Source organism: Diadema setosum, chromosome 20 (assembly GCF_964275005.1).
Source record: "Diadema setosum chromosome 20, eeDiaSeto1, whole genome shotgun sequence".
Lineage (NCBI taxonomy): Eukaryota > Metazoa > Echinodermata > Echinoidea > Diadematoida > Diadematidae > Diadema > Diadema setosum.
In genome coordinates this window covers 22350322-22372887 of record NC_092704.1, presented here as the reverse complement: position 1 = coordinate 22372887, position 22566 = coordinate 22350322, and the positions used below count along the sequence as shown (strand labels likewise).

Genomic DNA, 22566 nt, shown 5'->3' with positions numbered 1-22566 from the left:
TCAAAAAGGAAATATACATCGTATAAAAATGTTTTAACTAAAGTTTTACGATTTGAAAAGAGGAAATATTATGCGATTCAGTTAGAAAAATATAAACATGATATGAAGAATACATGGAAGGTATTGAAACAGGCCATGAATGTATCAAAAAAGAAATCAAGTATTACAAAAATTCGATTCGATGATAGAATTTTTGAAGATTCTGGTGATATGGCAAATATTTTTAATTCTTATTTTTCAATGATTGGAGAGAATTTGGCGAAAGAAGTACCACCGTCTAATACACATTTTTCACATTTTTTAGGTGAATCTAATTCTAGTTCTATTTTTTTCGTTCCAACTACTAAACATGAAATAATGGATATTGTTACTGGAATGAATAACAAGCGCAGTGCGGGTTATGATGACATAAGTAATTTCATTTTAAAGGGAATTATATCTTCAATTGTGGACCCACTTGTACATATTTTCAATAAATCTATGTTATATGGCGTTTTTCCTGATCAAATGAAAATTGCTAAGGTTGTCCCTTTATTTAAAAAAGGAGATGATCTTGATGTCAGCAATTATAGACCCATTTCTTTACTTTCATCCTTATCTAAAATTTTAGAAAAATTAATATTTAAAAGAACAATTAATTTTCTTAACTCTCATAATGTTTTTGTAAACTCTCAGTTTGGGTTTCGTAGGAAACAGCACTATTCACGCTCTATTGAAGTTTATTGATAATGCCGCGCATACAATAGATAATCATTCACATCTTGTTGGTATCTTCCTGGACTTCTCCAAGGCCTTCGATACAATTAATCATGACATTTCATTTCATAAATTGTCACATTATGGCATAAGGGGGAAGGCCTTGGAGTGGTTCAGGAGTTACCTGCAAAACCGAAAACAATATGTATCTCTGAACGAGAATAACTCAAGTTTCAAACTTATTAAATGTGGCGTCCCTCAGGGTAGTATATTAGGTCCTTTACTTTTTATTGTTTACATCAATGATTTTTGCAGGTCATCTGATACACTCTCATTTATACTTTTTGCTGATGACTCAAATGTTTTCTTTTCCCATCAAGACCCAGTTACTTTAATTGACACCGTCAACTCTGAATTGAAAAAAGTGACTCAATGGATAAGAGCTAATAAATTATCACTTAATCTTCAGAAAACTAAGTATATGCTTTTTAGTAAATCCATAGAAACATTAAGCACAGATCTTATTTTTGATGGTACTCACTTAGAACGTGTATCCCACATAAAATTCCTTGGTATTACAGTTGATGATAAACTTTCGTGGAGGCCTCATATTATCAACATAAGTAAAATAATTTCACGAAATATTGGTATTATCAACAGACTTAAGTTTCACATTCCATCGTCGTCTTTGTTAACGTTGTATTTTTCTTTAATATTACCTTATCTTAATTACGGAATTTTAGCATGGGGTAGCGCCCATCAAACTTTATTAGATAAATTATTATTGTTACAAAAGAAAGTACTTCGTATTATTTGTGGGGTTTCACCACGTTCTCATTCAGATTCATTGTTCATTGAATATAAGATTTTAAAAATTTAAGATTTGTTTCTTTTTCAACTGGGCCAGTTCATGTTCAATTATAACACAAATGCTCTTCCCAATATTTTTAATTCAATGTTTCCACGAAATCAATCTTTTCATGATTATCCTACTAGGAGGTCTAATGAGTTTCACTTACCCCTTTTGAGAACCTTATTAGCTCAGAACACATTTATATACATCGGCCCTAAATTTTGGAATTCATTAGGTCCTGAAATAAAAAATTCTTCATCGTTATACATTTTTAAGCGTAATTTGAAATCATTTTGTTAAATTCTAGCTGAGATATTTATTTTCATTACCTATACAGGTTACAGCAAACATGAGGGTCATCATCGGTTATTTAATTCATTATTACGCAGTGAAAAACGGCATTACTAGGCAATGAAATACGGCATGTTATTTGCATAATTTCTACACAGCTGCGTGCAGTCACCAGCTGTTCGAAGCACCTCATCAATTCTCTCTTCCGTTTCTCTTGTTCAGCGTGTAGGCATTCTCTATCTTTCCTCTCCCTCCCTCTCCCCCCCCCTTCTCTCTCATTTCTCTCTCTCTCTCTCTCTCTCTCTCTCTTTCTTCCTTTCCCTTTCTTCCACTAATTCTGTTTTTGTCCCATTCCGTTCGATTGTATCTCCTTAGTTTAGTTATGCCATGTTGTTGTGTGTAATGTATTTGTAATTGTATGTGAAGTACTGTATTTTTGGAAGAAATTCTTGAGTGGTCCACAATCTACAAGCACTGCTTTTTAGTGGACCTCTCAGTTCTCTTTTTTTTTCTCCTCAAAATATAACTTTGTATTTTCCCGTATGTATACATGATTCATCTCTATTAGTTTGTTGTATATCGTTAATCCTTCGCACTTTGTACTGTATACATGCTTATGATGGATTTTCTGATTTACCTCGTGTTATGTTTTGTTGGAAAGAAAATGAGAATGAAATAAATGAATTGAATTGAATTGAATTGAATTGAATTGAATTGAATTGAATTGAATGTTTTCGGGTTGTCCGTCCGTCCGCATTCGTTTACACGATAACTGGAGTAATATTGACTGGAATTTTACCAAACTTTGTCCAAGTATAAAGTATGATGGGGCAATTACCTGGTTAGATTTTGGGTGAGATCGGTCAAAGGCCAAAGGTCAAAGGTCAAGGTCAAATCATGAAATTGTATTTGTTTACGCGATAACTCAAGACTGGATCGAGCAAATTTCACCAAACTTTGTCCGAGGATGATGTATGATGGGACAATTACTTGATTAGTTTTCTTAGAGAAATAGGACAGAGTTCAAAGGTCAAAGATCAAGGTCAAATCCTAAAATTTATCTGTTTACGTGATAATTCAAAACTGGATGAAGCAGCTTTCACCAAACTTGGTCCAAGGATGGTGTATGATGGGGCAATTAGTTTAGTAGATTTTAGTGACATTGGCAAGAGGTCAAAGGTCAAAAGGTCAAGGTCAAATGCTAAAAATTTTGCTATTTCCCCATATCTATGCAATGCCCGAAGGTATTTTCTTGAAACTTAGTGTAGACATGTACTACTGCGTAAAGATTCTCCAGAGAGTTTCATGTCAGAAGGTCAAAGGTCAAAAGGTCAAAGGTAAGGTGAAAATGCTACAATTTCACTTTTCTCGCAAATGGTTCAATGCACACTTATTTTCATGGAACTTCGTACATACGCATGTACTGACTGGCAGGGATTATCTAAGGAACTTAGGGGTCATGGGTCAATAGTCAAGGGGTCAAAGGTCAAAGTCAACTCCTCAACATTTTACTATTTCCCTCATATACTAGTATATGCAATGCTTTCATTATTAGTTTTAAAACTTAATATATACATGTATTACCTGATGGAGATTCGCTGGGAAATTTCCAGCCAGGTCAAAGGTCAAAGGTTAAGGGTCAAAGGCCAGGTTTAAATGCAAAGAAAAAATCTATTTTGTACTGTAATTACACTCTTTCTTTCTTCATACCTTGAGAATACTCATTGCATTAAATTATAAAAGGGTCGGTCAGAAGTCAAGTAAAAATCCTCAATTCCCCAAATATGTGTACCTGCACTCCTAGACAATTATAGTAAACCCAGTTCAAGGAAAGTGAACATTCAAGATATTTCTGACAAACCTGTCATTTCAGTATTTTGCCAGTTATGTGAAACTGTCATTACACATTGTGAAGACATTGTACTATACACCTATTAGGAGAATCTAGGTGTTTCTAGGTGTTTGTGTTTGTTTTGTTGGTTTTTTTTTGTACTGGCAATTATGGTGCACTATTATACTCATCCATCAGTTTCTCAAGTTTAAGGCAAGTTGCTGCACTAACAACTTTTGCGAAGGCAAAATATTCTTAATCTCCATGCTAATGGGTATCAACTGTATGTCCGTACGCTCCGGCACTACCTTAGATGGTGCAAACAAATACTCAGCATCATTAATTGTTCCCAGAAAAATTTAGAATTCAAATGTACTTGCGTTTTGAGTTTATTCCATAGTCTGATTTGATCTACAGGAGTATATATTGCAAGCCATGGATGTGTCTTATCCTTTAGACGAGTAACGAAACATTCCTTTCACCTGTTATCTTAGAAAGGAATTCGTCTAGTTGTTGCCAGGTATGGCAAGCTTTGTAGGTGCCCAGGGCTACTTTCGTCAGCGAAACAGTATGTAGGATTTGAATACATTACGGAAACGGTCTAATGCACATTCGCTCATTTGCGTCCAAAAGGCAAAGTGTTACTCATATTTGGGAACATTATTTTCCAATCCATCTTTCTTGTTCTGAAAGACAGATTCGCGGACGTTCTTTTATCAATATTTTCGTGGATTAAAAGCAATGATTCATGAGCAGTTTTCGTTGTGGGTTATTTCGACATTTGATTCTATACCGGGGATGTACACTTCTTTGAGTTGTAATGAGTAATGAATGCTACAGCGGCTGATATGAAGAGTTTGTTCGCAAAAACCGATAAGTCCATTTTTGAAGATTTTGAAGTACGGTCTCTGTCATAAAGTACAAAATAATACCTTTTAAATGATATATTGGTCACTACATATAAAGGTACATTTTTGGAGTTATGATCAAAAGAAGGAACAATTTTCTTATTGTTCTCTTTATTTTTCTTGACTTATCGGTTTTTGCAAACAAACTCTTCATATATGACTAGAGTTCACACATAGCGCTCACACAGAAATCAAAACAGTTACACGCTAAAGCACCACTATCTCTCTATCACAGACGTTCTTCGTTCAAGGTTTATTACGTCTAATCGATAATTTGCGTCGTGATAGAAACAGAGTCATACCTCTTCCGAAACCATTTGAAGGTTTCGTAAAGAATAAATCACTTAAAGAATAAATTTACTTTAGAGCCCGATCGCGTGACAATCCAAGAAGCGAAAGTTTAGCACAAAAGGGGGGAGCAGGGGAGAAAAAAAAAGAACAATAGGAAAGAAACATGCAGGGACACACAGGAGGAGCAGTGAATTACACGATTGGATGAATATTGACCCCCCAAAAAATGCTACTTCCTTCTTAAAACGAGAGTAGATAGTTAATTCTTTGTGAGTCATGATGTAAATCCCCTTGTGTGCCACACGTTATTCTGACACAGCAATGTAGTCATGCTTTGGAAAAACATTGTTTTTCAAATCAATGTAACTTTTATACTTATAGATTTTTGTTATCCTGGACATATAGCAAAAAAAAAAAAAGGTTTTAGTGAAAATGCCAAAGCCTTACTTTGATGTAAATTGTATGACGAATGAAATATAATTTTTCTGTTTTTCCATTTTGCGTGTACAAATAGTGACGGAAGATCCAAACGCATCGGTGGTTTGAGCAGAAGTGTGGAGAGTGACATAGCTGGGAAATTTCCCTTTCCAAACAAAACGTGGTATAACAACAAAATTGCAGAGACACACATAGCTTACTCAAACCACTTGTGTAATGCTGTGCGTAGAAGGAATCTGACTGTAACGGCTTCCGTCACATAGGTACCGCAGTTTCAGGGTAATAATGCAACCAATCGATTAGAATCAGAATGAGCAAAGCACTTACAGTTTAATTGAAGTCGAACCAAAAACGAGAGATTAAAATATCGGTTCCATGACATTTGCTCCTGCGAAAAATTGCTCCAATGAAATATCTGCACGCTAAGCCACACGCAAATTCTACCCACAAGCATAACCCTAATGCTGATCCTCACATCAAACTGAACCTAAAACCCTATCACAACTGTAACCCTAATTCTACATGTCGCAGGAGCAAATATCGTGTCAACAAAATATCACCTTCACGAGACATTGATATCGGTAATAAAACATGTATTTGAATCTTACAAGGTGATGGTGTGGTGGTATCACGATTCACCAATAATTTACACACAAATCTTTACTTATATATTTCTGATAGGTGAATTTAAAGAGGAAAATTAATTCTCTCTTCCAAATCAAATAATTACAGCATTGCATTGATTTAGCAATAATAACTTTTCTGAGACTTCAGAGACTGTGTTTGCTATTGGACGACACAATCTTTCACCCTCATGTGAGAACCTGTGAAAGAATTTTGAGGCAATAACCTTTTTTTTTTGGGGTGTGTTTGTGACTGATATTGGTTACTTGTTAGAACATTAGCAACTTGAAGGTGGATCAAACCCCAAAATACAGGTTGATTGAGTGAATGCAGCAATGCTAATAGAATACATCAGTGAAAGTTTGATGAAAATATGTTCAAAAGTCATGAATGTAGTGTACTTGAGATTGCTTTCAATTGATTTTGTGTCATGTAAATGTAAATATAGTCTTTATATGCTGAACTTATAATTTATGTGCTACTTAAATCATTGTCATGGATGGATATTGCAAATACATTGCGTGGAAACTTAATAAATTAAGCGAAATGATTTGAAAAGTTATGATTTTTTTTTTGAAGTTTTGGTGACGATACTGCTGGATCAGAAGACTACCACAGATCATGGCATCACATGATATGCACTACAATATAAAGAAAATCTAAAGAAAATTCAACATATCTTCACTCTTCTATGATAATGAAGAAAGCAGGGGGTAATTATGTGACTATGTCAGTAACAAGTCCAGGAAATGTTTATTTTTTTTTATATGAAGTGATATTTTGTGGAATTATCTTTATATTTTCTTCATATCGAAGTACATTATGTCATGTCATAATCTGTAGTCTAGTCTTTTGATCCAGTGGTCTCATCACCAAATTTCACAAAATTCATAACTTTTAAACTTGTCCTATTTTCCTCAAACTTTCACTGATAAATCCTACTAATATTGCTGCATTCACTCAATCTACATACAGATGCACTCATAACCTTTACTTTCTTTCTCTCCCTCATGCGCTTGACTATATTCTCTCTATAAAGTCAACCTGAGGAGAAAAATTAGTTTCCCCATATTAGAGCAACACCTCCTTTATCGTTGGCTGTATCACAATTATCTTTAATGGCTACCATTGTATGTCCACTCCTACTGTCTTGAGAGATGCCACATTATTCAAATACGACGAAGGTCAGCTCATTTAATTCTTTCGTAACTCATAGGAAATCATTTGTATGCAACGGCGACGACAATTTTGCCGCAATGGTCCCGAATGTGTTAATCAGTCTCAACTCCGAGAAGCGTATACACACACTGATTGTTCTCGTGCTAGAGTTCCCAATGCTGTCGCGAGTCTGCAGCATTGCATGTACGGAGCTCGACCGCAGCTCCGGCCCGCGAGCCCGCCACGTGCATGCACACCTTCCGACGGGCATTTACCACCTGTCCGTTCGGCTGCAAGAGAATGAAACGATATCATCGTGTAATCGATAACTACAATCTTTTGCATGGCTGAACGTCAATACAAAAGGTTTACATACACACTAGCACAATTTATTATAGGCACGCACTTTGAACTACTGATATATATATTTTTTTTTGTATGAATGGATCCACATAGAGTTTGGTGATAGAGTTACACATACGCAAACACAGCAGCGGCATTAATTTATCATGTGCATTCATCGCTGATGGCAAAAGACTGTCAGATGTATGCTCATTAATCATTTTCGTAATACCTCAGAAACCTACAGTTTAATCACTTCTAATTAATAACTTCAATACATACAAGAGATCTTCTGATTGAGAAATGTTCTGGTTTTGATAGCCCGATGATGATCATTGACTACCAATGTACTGTGGCAGTAGCTATTACTGGCCCTGTGATCCTCACAAAAGGATCACTTTAATATGAAATTATTGTCAACTCAGTCGTAAATTTTGCATAAAAGACTGAATATCACTTCAGCGTCAAGAACGCAATTTGTAAAGGCAAAAGTTATCAGGCGGTACTTCCATTTATGAAAAAACATACAACATAATTTCATCAGCTGACTCTATTGAGAATAATACTTGATCTTTGATGAGGCGTATTCCCTCTTGCAGCCCCTTGAATGTATACTAGGGCGAAGTGTTTTATGATAATACAATACAATTATGATAACCGCCGCCGTATATAAGCTGCAGCAAAATTTATGCATGAGAATTCCTTGGGCAGTGTACTTGAATATTCCTGCACTTTAATGCAATGTCACTACGAGTTTAATATAGAAAGGACTGAAGTTTCTTCTTCCTTGCCTGCCCCCCCCCCCCCCACTCCCCTGTAAATCGCTCTTCAATGTCAGATTCTCAAGATGAAACCAACCTACAACGAGTGTCATATCCTTACATAATATGACATGGCATTTACACATATCTATTCATATAAATGTGTCAATTTCCTACTCTCCTCAGAGTAGCTGTGTTGTCATTGTCCTTGTTCTTTATACCCTATGATATTCATCTCTCAGAAAAGGCAGTTGGAAATATTTCATATTTTTCACTGTGTTCATAAGACTGCATAAAGGACAAGTCCACCTTCATAGACATGTGGATTGCGTGAATGCAGCAATATTGGTAGAACACATTAGTGAGCGTTTGAGGAAACTCAAGACAATCCCTTCAAAAGTTATGAATTTTTAAGTTTCTGATCAGTCACTGCTGGAGGAGAAGACTACTACAGCTGGTGATGTCACATGTGTACAACGATATAAAGAAAATACAAAGAAAATCAACATAGTTTCACTTTTCTTTCATGATAAAGGTACACTTGACCTGCCTCTTTTCGAAGGCATAAAAAATGGGGAATTAGCCTTAACATACGTAAGTGACAAGTCGAGGAAGTGTGCATTGTGAAATTCTCTTTATGTTTTCCTTATATCGTTCTACGCATGTGACATTACATACTGTAGTAGTCTTCTCATCCAGCATTGATTACACAGATGCTTTACAAACTTTTGAACGGATTGTCAGATTTTTCTCAAACTTTCACTGATGTGCTCTACTAATATTGCTGCATTCACTCAAGCCACGTGTATATGAATGTGGACTTGTCCTTTAACTTACAGTAATTTCCCATTTTTGGGAGGAAGGCGGATTTCCAGCAGCACTGCAGTCATTTAGTAGAACCTGGAGTCCGGTCTTATCGGTGTCTAAACACAGCTCATCATTTCGAATTTCGCCAAGGTCTGTGTACTCAAAGAACTGGAAAAAAAAATAGAGTGCACATACAGTCAAACCTGTATATAGCGCCCACACAAGGGAGACAAAAAGAGGCTATTAACCACAGGTGGCCGCCATAGAAAAAATCGTTAACATGGTTTTTCTGGGGGGGGGGGGGATTAGTGGCAGTATATGGCAGGTGATCGCTAAGGCAGATTTGACTGCATGTTTATAATCATGTAACACGAAATATTAGAGGTAGGATCAAGCAAATTCAGTACTTGTTTGAGTGATTTAGTGTTTGTAAGCTGGTAGAAAGGGAACAAAAGAAAGAGAGACGAGGGATAACTGAGCCTCGCAGTTAGATACGTGTACGCAGGAAGCTAAGAGAGAGAAAGATTAAAAAAACGAAAAGCAACAGAGGGCACTATTCAACGGAAGTAATATTTTACAAACTCTTATACGGTAGGTTATGAATCTTAATAAAATTGCTACAAGGAAGTAGATAAACACTAAAAAGAACTGCACAGACTATATATTGAGTGAATTCTTGATGAATTAGGATAGAGGTCCAATTAATGAAACTTTCCATTTAACAAGCTTTAACTTTGCAACTGATTGTTAAATTGCCCTACATCGACGTAAATAAGCACTGAATTGATCAGTGCTTTAGTGGTAGCCAAGATAAAAATCATGGGCGTACGTACTCATTGCAACTGACCGACAAATTGCCCTAAATCGACGTAAATAAGAATAAAAACATCTCGACGGAAGAATGTCATGAATTAGAATAATTACGCAGTACCCGCTGCATACTGTAAGGATTAGAACCAACACTTGCTGTCGGGCGGAAGTTCGGTGGTGTAGTGGAGATTACGCCTGTCCGGAGATCACGAGGTCGTAGGTAGGTTCGAATCCTGCTCGAGTAAATGTACGCCCATTATTTTTTATCATGGCTACTACTAAAACACTGATCAATTCAGTGCTTATTTACGTCGATGTAGGGCAATTTGTCAATCAGTTGCAATGAAAACATCTCGACTGAAGAATTTCATGAAGTTTTAACTTGTTTCGACTAGATAGTAAGCAGTTCTCCACTTGTGTGGGGAAGTATCAGTGTAGCAGGAGCAATGAAAAACTAAATTCGCTTCGGATGCCTCTCTTGCTTGTTTTCTGTTCGATGATATGACTCACTATACTGTACAACATTCGCCATGTCCAGGTACCAAAATTGTCATATTCACTTGCCATTGAAGTAAAACTGGAGAGAAGTAATGCAGAATTAACAAGCTTTCTACAGATTTTATGAGCAGAACGATGTGTCAAAAAACAGGTATTTAAATCAGGTACAGTTTTGCTTTTGTTTTTTTCTTACTAGCTGTATCATCATTTGTATTCAGTCATACATTTTCTACCATCCTTTCCACTTGTAAGATTCTCCAGACCATAAATAAAAACTAAAAAAGGAGGGAAAAGACACGTTGGGAGTATAACGATACTCATGTTTTTTGACAGGCTAACTTTGGTTTACCGTTTCGCACAGCCTCATCCAGCTTTAACTAGTCTACCATGGACTATAAGCCATTGATGTGTACAGTGCACTCCCGTTATAACGAACCCGATTATAACGAAGTTCCGGTCACAACGAAGTAAAAATTCAGGCTGCGACATTATCCACTCTATGTATTGTTGTTGTTTATTTGCTCGGTTCTAACGAAATTTCGATATAACGAAAGAAAGCTGCCGGTCTCGAGGACTTCATTATAACGGGAGTCCATTGTATTTAGGATTTCGACTACCTCTTCGTCTCCCTTGGTCTTCTTATCATATTCCCTTATGAGGATAGCGCTAAATTGTAATGATCTTGGCAGAGATACCAACCTGGTTACCCCCAAGTCCATGGCAGCCCCATACAATCAATTGTTTTCCAGCCTGTCCGTTCTGGTCATTAGAGTCCAGGCACAACTTCGCCCCGATATTGCGGAACTGCAAAATGCGAAGGATAATAATGTTATAAAACACTCATGTATGAATTACAGCTCAACGAAGTCATCTATCATTCAAACTTTTTTTTTCGAGTTATCTGTAAATAATGCAGGCAATCATTAATGTGGATATATTCTTAACTTGTAGAAAGGAATCTTTGATTTAAAGATTAAAATGGCGGCTAATGGGGTATGTATCCTAATTAAATTTTAAAGAAATACATATGCTCTTTGTGAAGAGCCACAAACAAGAAATAGCAGTGTGGACATTTAAAAGGATGGTATAGTTTTGGGTTGGGATGCGGGAATCAAATTTTTGCGAGATAATTAGAAACTACTCGGACATATTGACACGCATACAATTCTAAGAGGAATTCAAAGTTTATTTGATGAAAATCGGTTTTACAATGGCTGAGATCTCCAAAAACAAAGTAAAACAAAGTTGCCCTAATAAAAGGTCGGTCCCGCCTGTTATTGGGACCTGGTTTTTGGATATCTCAGCCATGTCAAAACCAATTTTCACCACATAAACTTTTAATTCTTCTTAGAATTGTATGTTCTTCCATTTTTATTGAGAGGTTTCTCATTATCTCACAAAAAAGAGAGACATCTAAAGCCCCATCTCCAACAAAACTATACCAACCCTTTAGTTATGGGTTTCTCCCCTTGGTTTCCTTGTCACTTGATGACTGAAACGTAGGTCTCACCTGTACCGTCTGCCGAACTACAGCCTCTTTATCTGGAATGTACAACTCTGGGTATACGTTATCCAGGTACCAGCTGAAATTCTTGCAACCTAGCGACTCCCTGAGCTTTCTCCTCCCGGACACGTCCCCGTAGTTTGCCCTCCGCAGGTGCGGCAGACGATTGTAAAAATTTTCTTTGTATTCGTCGGTCCATACCTATAGCGGTGAACAGAACAAGGGGAGTTGGAGGATTTCGCTACAATTGAATCTGTTTGTTTTTTGTTTTTTATTTTTTAGAACGACATGTTTAAGGGACATGTGATCTGTGCATACGATGTCCTATACATCTTCCGTGTGCCTATTGTGAAATCTGACAGCACCACTGATGGAGACCTATTTGAAGATGTGTCTACTTTGAACCTCATTCTCAATGGGGCATTCAATAACGTCCGTTAAGCAATATAATAGAGGGCTTTATGTTAAGCTGCTCTATCTCTGATGGGAATACGTCATACAGTACGCTCCCGTTATAACGAACACAGTTATAACGAAATTCTGGTTACAACGAAGTAAAAATTAGGGCCGCAACATTATCTGTTGTATGGTTTTTTTTTTTCTTTCTTTTTTTATTGTGTATTTGTCGGTTATAACGAAACTTCGATATGACGAAAGAAAACTGCCGGCCCCGAGAACAACGATATATCGTTACATCGTTACATCGTTGTTGTTGTCGTCGTCGTCATCGTCGTCGTCGTTGTTGTTGTTGTTGTTGTTGTTGTTGTTGTTGTTGTTGTTGATGTTATTGTTGTTGCTGCTGTTGTGCAGGAAGAGGGTCAGAAAGAAACCGTCTTTGCATATCCTAATCATGATTCACAACTTTTGCAGCAAGATGTCAGAAGTTGTTCGAGCTTGGCATCTAAAAGTGACTGCATGTTGAGTAGCAGGAAGTAGAAAATAATAATCATCATATCATAATAAGCTCAAATGCCTTTTTCCGTTATAGGGGATTTTCACTTCAGGAAAAAAAAACAAGGTATACTACATTCGCCGACATACATAAAGAGACAATGCTGTTACAAATTGTCAGGCCATCGGAAGCAGTGCAAAATGTTTGCACCACAGCGGTGACCTTTTCTAAGAGTTGTTCACATGGGGGCGCCCTTTACCTCCACGACACGCATCGCATTGTGTTCGGCCACCTCGATCGGATGCTTGCCGAGAAAATTGTAGGGAGATGTCTGGCGATACACGTGGCCCACACGAGAACACGGGATGATCTCGATCGATCCGCCGCACATCCAGACCTGAAATGAGAATTGCAACGTCATTCGAAAAAAGTAAGTCAAGTTTGCCCTAAAGACTAGGAACATAAACTTCCTCTTGTTCAATCAAAACGAAGAAATTCGTACCATTTTATCGGACATGACTATTGCAGATGTGATAACAATATTCATGATTCTAAATTGATGAAATGCCAATCAGTTGCAAAAATATTCATCTTCTCATTCGTTCCTAAAATGATGATAGTGACAACAAACACAATGATAATGACCCTAAATCATAATGGTAATGATAGTAGTATGCCGATGAAGAAAATGAAAAATACAGAATGTAATAACAATGATACAATAAGGTGAATAATAATGATCCTTGATATTGCTTCTATCAGTATTATGACCGTTAAATCTGTGCGTAATGAAATAATGTAGGCCTACATGCACATCAAACAGACATACATATGTCATCCCTGCAATTTTTACAAATTTGCAAAAATTAACCTTTTCTTTAACGCGTTTTGATAACAACGATCACAGAGGTTGATGAAGATATTGGTAAGATTAACATTATCAACAATAGTTATTATGATCATCCAGGTAATAATAGGTATATTCAAGATATACTCTGCATTGAGCATGTTGACAGCCGTACTCTCTTTGGGTCTTATTACCACGTCATAAACACCTGTGTCAAGCTTATTTGACCCCAGTGTATAGTCCTAAACGAGTACTTAAAAAAAAACACGTGATGAGTATGAACTTATATCTTCTTCGAGGATATGCACGCTTGGTATAAGGTTCCGAATCCGAGATTTCCCTTTTACGAATATAAGCCTCACCCCGATACACCACAGGGCTCACAAGTTGCCCTCACCTTTACAGATTCTTCCAGGTTTTCGCCACCCCACACCTCCATACCCTGGTCGTAGCCGCCAAGCTTAAAGAAGAAGTCCCGGTACATGGACAGTAGCCCGCCCGGCATAGCAGGAGTCCTATATTAGTCGAATAGGTCGCACAAGAGGGAGAGAGGCCTGTTGTGATTATGTATGCTGGAAGGTCATGCATAACATTTGACTCCTTTAAACCTTGTTCATAACGAGCTACCCGGATTCACCTGTTGCTAGCATACAAATGCCGCACCTAAAATCCCCCAGTTTGCGAGTACTACACATGTAGTAAGTTGTTAAATTGCAATATCGGGCAAGCCTCAAGCAAGCTTCCTAAGTGCCCGGAACTGTCCATGTTGTTCAGGATGTGCACAAAATGGCGTCAGAATTTTTGACTTAGTCTCTTTGGAAGATTCGGGACACAAAGTTCCCATGCAATCGTCAGAACTAAACTACTTTACCACATGCTTACAAAACAAGAACAGAACACCATTACTCAATATCAGCTACATCGTTCGACCTAAAGCTTTGACACTACGTTGTTGCTACTCATGCTACGCGAGCTGTGGGCGATAAAATTAAGCACAATAATTATGTCAGGCATCGGAAACAATGACATTTGCCTTTGCTCTAGAGTTTTTGTCTCATAATAAAAGACAAATTGATGATGTGGAATTTTTATTTAATTTTTTTTTTTGGTATTCTTTTAGTCTTATTCTATCACGTCTGCCGGATATACATAATCATTAGTTCTATTCATTTGAGGAACACTCGAGTTGAGAAGGCTTAGACAGTGTTCCACGATATTTTCTTATCTATCTGCTGTCTTCGCAGTGCATTTCATAGTATTTGCTAAAAAAAAAAAAGAAACCTCTCATATAGATAATTATACAAGTCTCTCTTTTCATCTCTTTCTCTCTGTCTGTCTCTCTCAATATGATTATGTCCTTCTCTGCTCTATATGTCTGTGATTTCCATAAAGAGAATGGAAATAAAATCCTTACTTGATTGGCTGAACTCTTGATTTCCTGTTCTTGTAATCAGGCACAGGCTTCCATCGGTATTCGAATCTCCAGTTGAAACCACCCCGCTGAAGCGGTTCGGCAACCACACGGTAGTTGAAGGTGTCCTTGTCGATCTCATCAACGACGGGCATGACCACGGCTGTCTTTTCCTCTGAGAGACGTGCCAGCAGCGGCTGAAGCCAACCCATCATAACCTACAAGTCACAGCAAAGTTAGTTTTATGTAATTTTCTTTTCTCATGTGTCCATTAAGTAAAGTCCTTTGGTATTCGTAGGACTAAGCAATAATTTGTACGTAGGCCTTCTTGACTCTTAAGGGCACAGACTTAATATAGAGTGCTCAAACATGTGCACAATATCATGTAGGCCCTACAGAGAGCACACCCGATGCTCAAAACGAGACGTCCCTTGCGGGCAGGATCCAGGACCCTCTTCAGTGCCCTTCGGGATTAAACATGCTCTTTAAGATGCTATTTTAGAATTTTAACCTACAAAAAAAAAAGTATTACAAAACTTAAAGTTGGGCCTAGGAAAGCTTAATTTTAATCTGGAAAAAGTCATCTTATGCGGGAACACCAAGCTATATAAGGCGGGAGATTGTAAGCAAGGAATGGTCTCAAAGCAAGAGATCTCCCGCCAAAAGTGAGAGAGTTGGCGTCTTTTGTATTCGTTGCTTTGTTTAGTTCTTTGTTTATTGACTATGCGATTTGTTCTTTTTTTCATAGCAAAACGAGTCTCACCTCACCTCTACGTGGGAGTCGAGGAACGTGAACGTCGGTGCGCTGGCTTCTTCGACGCCCAACATCCGGGCCTTGATGAGACCGTACCTCTGCCGGGACCGTATTATTCTGATTCTCGCAGTATGGATGTTGGCAATATAATCTTCGAGCGGTTCTAGGAGATGCTCTAAGTTGATATGATATAAAAGAAGCGAAATTAGATCCACTGCTGTCTGAAATCAAAAACATTCAGTGCACTCCCGTTATAACGAACACAGTTATAACGAAATTCCAGTAAAGGCCCGGTCCCAGGCGGTTTGACTGCACTTACGGATGCAAAGAGGATGTAAAGCGTACAAAAAATCTTGTCATCCGTTGGAAAACGCTACGAATCCGCTGTGTACCCATCGCATACGTGTTTCATCCGCTCTATCCATCGAGCATCCGTCCACTGTGATTTCATCCGCGCAAAAAGTTTTAAGCTGCTTAAAACTTTTAGAACGGATGAACTTTCCGCTGTGTACGATGTAAATCCGCGACATACGAGCAACAAACGTTGTATGTCCGTGCGGCATCCCTTAAACGTCCGCTGCATCCTCTCTACATCCTCTGGGCATCCTCGCAACTCACATCCGCTGCAGCTAAAAACGGAAAGAGGGAGGAAAGATATGGTACGTGGAACGTCTTTACATCGTTAATAGCACGTTAATAGAAAGGATGTAAGCGTGTGCATCTCGTATATAAAGCATTTCGAAAGCATCCCCCCTGCATCCGCTCTGCATCCGCTCTGCATCCACTCTGCATCCGCTTTTTCTGCTATGCGTCCGTTTCGCAATTATCTCCGGTAACCCCTTCGGAGCTGTCATCCCCTTCCATCCGCTTTCATCCGCTAGGCTTCCGATGAACATCTGTTTAACATCCCCGCTACATACTACCCACGTCCGTTCTATTTCCATTCTGTTACCGCCAATTTTCGCCAATTTTGTCAATTTATGGAGCGGATGAAAGCGGATGAAGCCATCCCCGAAATTTTGCTCGTCCGCTGTGTCCTTTCTGCATACGCTTTGTGTCCGTCGGCCAGTGGGACCGGGCCTTAATACACCGAAATAAAAATCCAGGCTGCAACATTATCCGTTCTATATTCTTATTGTTTATTTGTTCAGTTATAACGAATTCGATACAGTGCACTCCCATTATAACGAACACGGTTGTAACGAAATGGCGGTTACACCGAAATAAAAAATCATGTCGCAACCTTATTCGCTCTATAATTTTTGTTGTTTATTTGTTCGGTTATAACGAAATTTCGATTTAACGAAAGAAAACTGTCAGTCCCGAGGACTTCGTTATAACGAGAGTTCACTGTATTTTAAAGAGAGTGTATGGACAAAGTGGACGACGGACTGGTAAATACAATTCTAATCGATTTACTCAGTCGATTTTGTCTTCTTTTGCCGAAACTCGGAATTGTCAGTCTAAACATGCGAAATCACTTGTTTGATGCATCATCATCATTATCATCATCATCATAATGGCAATGACAGTAATAATGATGATTATAATTAATATTTCCAATGCCCACTTTTTGACAATATGTCACTCAAGGCGCTAAATGATTGATGCGTTATAATCACTCCACAGCATAATCCAAATAAATAAATTAAATTAATTGAGATATCTAACAAAAACACAATGCAAATGATAACTATAAGATTTTCCATACTCCTTAATAAGCAGATGATACTTATGGCTTAAAAGGAAAGTTTGAATATTATTAATGTTCCTAATGCTACCAGGCAGCCTGTTCCACATGGTTGGTGCTACATAATAGCATAATATAAGCAAAAAAGAAGGAAAATGCTGATAGCAAACCAATATTTTAAGTGAAAGAACCTCTTGGTTATCAAAAAGAAAAAAAATCACACCAATATACGCATACTGTGTTTATTTGCTATTAGTTTATACCTGTTCTAAACAGTTAGTACAGGGTGGACACCTGTGGCGTAACCAGGTAGAAAACACACTGAAATGTAATTGTTGTGTTCCTCTACTAAGTTGAGAGAGACAGCAATGGGGGAACCCAAAATGGTTATAAGAATAATGTCAAATGAAGCCATGAGAACTGGAATCGGCGAGATGTTGACGTTCGCCCTAGTTCAACACATGTTTTTGACGGGGAAATCGCGGTAGGAATGTCCGCTAATCATAACCCATTGTACTCCAATAAGACAGTTGAGGGTGTATTACTATTCAACACCACACTGGGACAAACAGCACTTTCTGATTCGTATTCCAGACGGGGAAAATACGAGTTTTCCATACATACGCTGCAGCCGTAGCCACGCATGCTCTGTGAACAGGAAGAGTGACTCGGAGAATAGAAGGCGTATTTACTAACTGGAAATGACGTTGTAAGTCCATCGTGAAAAGTCATTGCCCGTGTGTCAAGATGTTTTCTTCCGAAGATTGTTTTGCTAACATTGTCTCGTTATTGGCCATGTGGCTACTTATCAACACTTTAATCCAATTGTCGATCGACTCAAATTAAAGAACTGCACTACAGCAAATAAGCAAACCATAAGTGAAAATGAGGAGTAATACTGTAGAAAAGGCTAAGATAAAACTTGCACTTGATTGACACGTTAAACCAAGTGTAGAGGACCCCCTTGTACAAATCCTGCAACTGACCCGTATAAGTTAAAGATGAAAATTTACAATGTGTTAAACCAGAGGTATCAAGAACATCTGACATGGTCAAGTGCCGTATGCTGAAAGTAAAAGTCTTTGCAGAGAATGTGAAGGCAGCTTTTATAATGACAAACTATTGATTTTACCCATCGTGCTGGCGTCATCAACGAGAATAATTTCCTTGATCAGACGTAGAGGGCTCCTGTCTAGGATGCTATTGAGTGTTCGAAGGAGCGTCGACCACGCCTCGTTGTGAAAACAAATGATTATGCTAGTCGTTGGCAAGTCAAAAGGATACGTCAGATTTTTGCATCTGGAAATAAATAAATCAGTGAGGAACATGTCAAGTTTGTCTAACCGTCGAAGGGCATATTCTCAACATCGACTTGTAAACGTAGCAAACTTTGTACGTTCTATTTTTACTGTTTTTTACGTGTGCTCTTTTTACTGTTTTTTTAAGTGTGCTCTTGAAAAAGACAGATCTTATTTGCATTCATACTTGCTATTGTGTCTCGCAAAGGCAAAACTAGGTCTGTTAATCATACAGTGTTGTCAAAGAGATTTGTATCACATTATGAGACAATCGTTATCGCTTAGTGGAAATTTTGTAGATTGTGTAATCATGAAAATCAACAAAGTTGGCGCCTATTGAAACTCATATCATAAATGGCATATTGCAACGTAGCTATCAAAGCATGACTTCACAAAACCACTGTTCTCCTTTATCACATTCCACAGGGATGAAGAACTATTAAAAGAATACTAGAGAGCAAGAGATATTCCATTGATTTTGCATTTGTTTAGTCTCAGCTGCTTTTATCGAATTCTGAGCGGTTAAGAAAACAGAGAGAAACTACTAGATTATGAGTAAATCACTACTGACTACTTATATAATGTAGGAAGAAAAAAATGGACAAATAAGATGGGAAAATTTGAAATTTGATTTATAATTACTCATCGTATCTGCCATCCTTCAGTGTTCTGTGAAGAGAGATTTTACTGCTGACCAGTTCGTTGAAGGAGTGTTTCTTGAATCGCGCTTCTTCAACGCTTTTCTCCGCAGCCGTCAGTCGCAGTTTGATGCCGCGCCCGAGGTCACCGAGTTTCCTCACATCCGCTTCCGGTAGGTTATCGTAGACTGGGATTCTAGTGCTGTTAGCCTGGAGATGCAGTCTCGTTCCTTTGTTTCGTTCTATTCTCTCGCCCCTCTTATTGGCGGCTGTACTAGATGAAGTAACAGTGAAGGTCGTTATGCCATCGATGTGATCCAAAAATACTGATAAAACATGTCCATTAATTCTAATAAAGATCCTTACCTTTACTTCTTTAGACTACTTCTGTAAAGGGACTATGGAATAAAAAATTATGCATGTGTTGACTTGTTTTGATTCATAAAACCTTGATCATCACTTATGTGGCCAAAAGAATACACTGTATCTGAATATGTGCCATATATTAAACAATGATATTACAAACTATTTTTCTTCAGATGTACTTGGATATGCCCACAAAAAAAAAAAACCTTCAAAACTGAGATTCTCCTGGCAACATCAACCGTCAATCATTGTTAAAGTACTAATATGATAAACAAAAGACATTGGAATGCACTTTTTCCTGTAACGAAACACATCGTAGGGAAACATGGAAGTTATGCTATAGGTCTAAGGACGGTGTATTCCAACCTCTTTTGTTAATGACATATCAACACTTTAGTAATGAAGGGCAGATGGTGTCACTGGCAGACATCCTGGTCTGGAAGGCTTCCTTGGGTGTATCCAAGTCATGTGAAGAGGAGTAATAGAGATAATTTTCATAAAATAGGTAGATACTCATTTGGGCTCATAAGTGATGATGAAGGCATCATAAATCAACACAAGTCAGCATGCGCATGATTGTAGTTCCTCTCAATAGTTGCTGTACGATTTTTCCTTTGCCAGACTGTTTGCTTTTTCCCTGCCTAAAACGAACTCAAGACATTCAACAGATTTGTTGTCATGACAGTGTAGGTTGTCAGGTCATACGGACATGTAAACATCCGGGTTACATGGGAAGCCCTCTTTTGATGTCAGATGCGTTGGAGAGGACTACAAGAATACTTATAATAGGGAGCAAAATTGCCTTATCTCTTGGGAAAGTAACTGACGTACCTGCCATCTGGTTCTCAATACTCTTTTGCATGACCTCTGCAACACCTTCAGCCGGCGGTCGCGTCACGCGACGAATAGCTTCAGCCCCGGCGTCACGGGAGTTCCTTCCTTCGTCATGTGCAATTCGGAGTCTTGGATTATCACCTGTTGAATATCCATTCCTCGCATAATTTCTGCGTAAAAATGGGGAAGGGGACGTTAATTCTGAAGTAAGCTAATTCTGAATATGAGAACGGGTGCTCGCAGCGGTCAGTACAACGTCTCAAAGCTGTCTGTATACTTGTGAAATTAGGTATGGTTACTGGGATGGAACTTTCTTTGAAGTAACAGAACGACCTGTAGTTATGACGTCACAAACTCATCGCATGGTTCAAGAAATAGGTAATTCCTCCGATACACCGAGTCCGAGAAGGAAAAGATCGTTTGGTCACGTGACTAATGTAAGTTTGTTTTGTTTTTTTGTTCTCTGTTCCATGTCAATATACAACCTACATTAGAATTCATTTTAATTTCTTTGTCTACAGAAGCCAGTGCTCTCAATGAAGCAAGGAGATTATGTTCTTCCCCCCCTAACACACACAAATACACACACACACACACACACACACACACACACACACACACGCGAACGAACATTTATGTGCACAGTTTGGAGAAGCTGATTGCTCGACAATACATTTTAACCGTCATCGTCATAAGCTACAGTTGCCCCGCCCCTGTCCCTTCCTCACATATATTAGCGATCTTTAGATCTGCGACGCGAACGCTAAGACGACACAGTCTCCAGGGTTGGACAATAACAAAGCTGTTTCGGGCATGAGCAGAACACCATTTATTATTATTATTTTTTTTTTTTGGTCGAATTAGCGTCGTCGTAGCGTTCGCGTCGCAGATCAAAAGCTCGCTATAACTAGTATCACAAATGGGAGCGGTCAGCAGATCTACTGATGATTTAAGATGAATAAGCACGTAAAACTGAAAAAGAGCGTATCTCACTTTTGCGGTGGTCTGTTCTCCAAAGCTGTGCTGTCAATGTCACGAATGCCGGAAGTGACGACATCATGACGCAGATGAACGACAATGAATAAGATATTTGTTACTAGGCAAGTGGTTGCCACGCACACCAAAAACGGCACCCCATGGAAACGTCTGCACATCATGTTCATCTTCTGACTGAATCGACAGAAGCGCTCTCTGAAACAGGAAAAGAAAAGAAAAAAAACTTAAACTATTCAGAAGATCACCATAGATTAAAGGACATGTTCACCTTGATATGCATGTGGACTGAGTAGATGCAGCAATATTAGTACAATGTAGTACACATCACTAAAAAAAAAAAATTGAGGAATTCCAGACAGTCCATTCAAAAGCTATGAATTTTTAAAGTTTCTACACAGTCACTGCTGGATGAGAAGACAACAGTTTGTGATATCGCATGTGCAAAGAGAATTCCACAAAATTTCCATTTTCTGAAAAAAAGTAAACATTCCCTCAACTTGCTACTTATGAATGTTAAGGGTAATATCATCCACCTGCCTTGTGAGAGAGGCAAGTAAAGTATTCTTTTGATATGCAATAAAAGTGAAAATCTGTAGAATTTATTCTTGTTCTGGGCCTGTGACATCCCAAGCTGTAGTATTCTTTTCATCCAGCGATGGCAGCAATGAAACTAAAAAAAAAAAAATAAATAAATAAATAAAAAATAATCATAACTTTTGAACGGATTGCCCGATTTTTCTCAAACTTGCAATGAAGTGTTTTACTGAGACTGCTGAATTACCCCGATCCACATTTATATTAGGGGGGAAACTTGTCCTTTAATAACTTGCTCCCATCATTAAAGGAACAGAGTAAATTCTGAGCACGTATTACGCTCTGCGCTGAGCAATACCAGGGGGTGAGACCTCCCTCGCAGTACCCTTTACACTACCATACATCATGACATCCTGTGCGTGTAATGCTCTTACAATGCACATGAGGATTATCATTGTAATTGAAAATATTCCAATTTGAGGATTTGTGGGAAA

The 22566-nt window shown here is 38.2% G+C and overlaps 1 protein-coding gene across 1 annotated transcript; it reads right to left on the bottom strand.

Annotated features, from left to right (window-relative positions):
• Window positions 1-7254: 7254 nt before the first annotated feature.
• LOC140243506 (polypeptide N-acetylgalactosaminyltransferase 4-like) lies at window positions 7255-22476 on the bottom strand. The gene is made up of 13 exons (XM_072323177.1): window positions 22412-22476; window positions 21536-21733; window positions 20540-20712; window positions 19347-19668; window positions 18539-18705; window positions 15731-15891; window positions 14966-15180; window positions 13949-14066; window positions 12964-13101; window positions 11819-12013; window positions 11008-11112; window positions 9031-9168; window positions 7255-7380 (listed from the first exon to the last, which is right to left on the bottom strand). The coding sequence occupies exons 1-13, from the start codon at window positions 22474-22476 to the stop codon at window positions 7255-7257; spliced, it is 2121 nt and encodes a 706-aa protein (XP_072179278.1).
• Window positions 22477-22566: the final 90 nt, after the last annotated feature.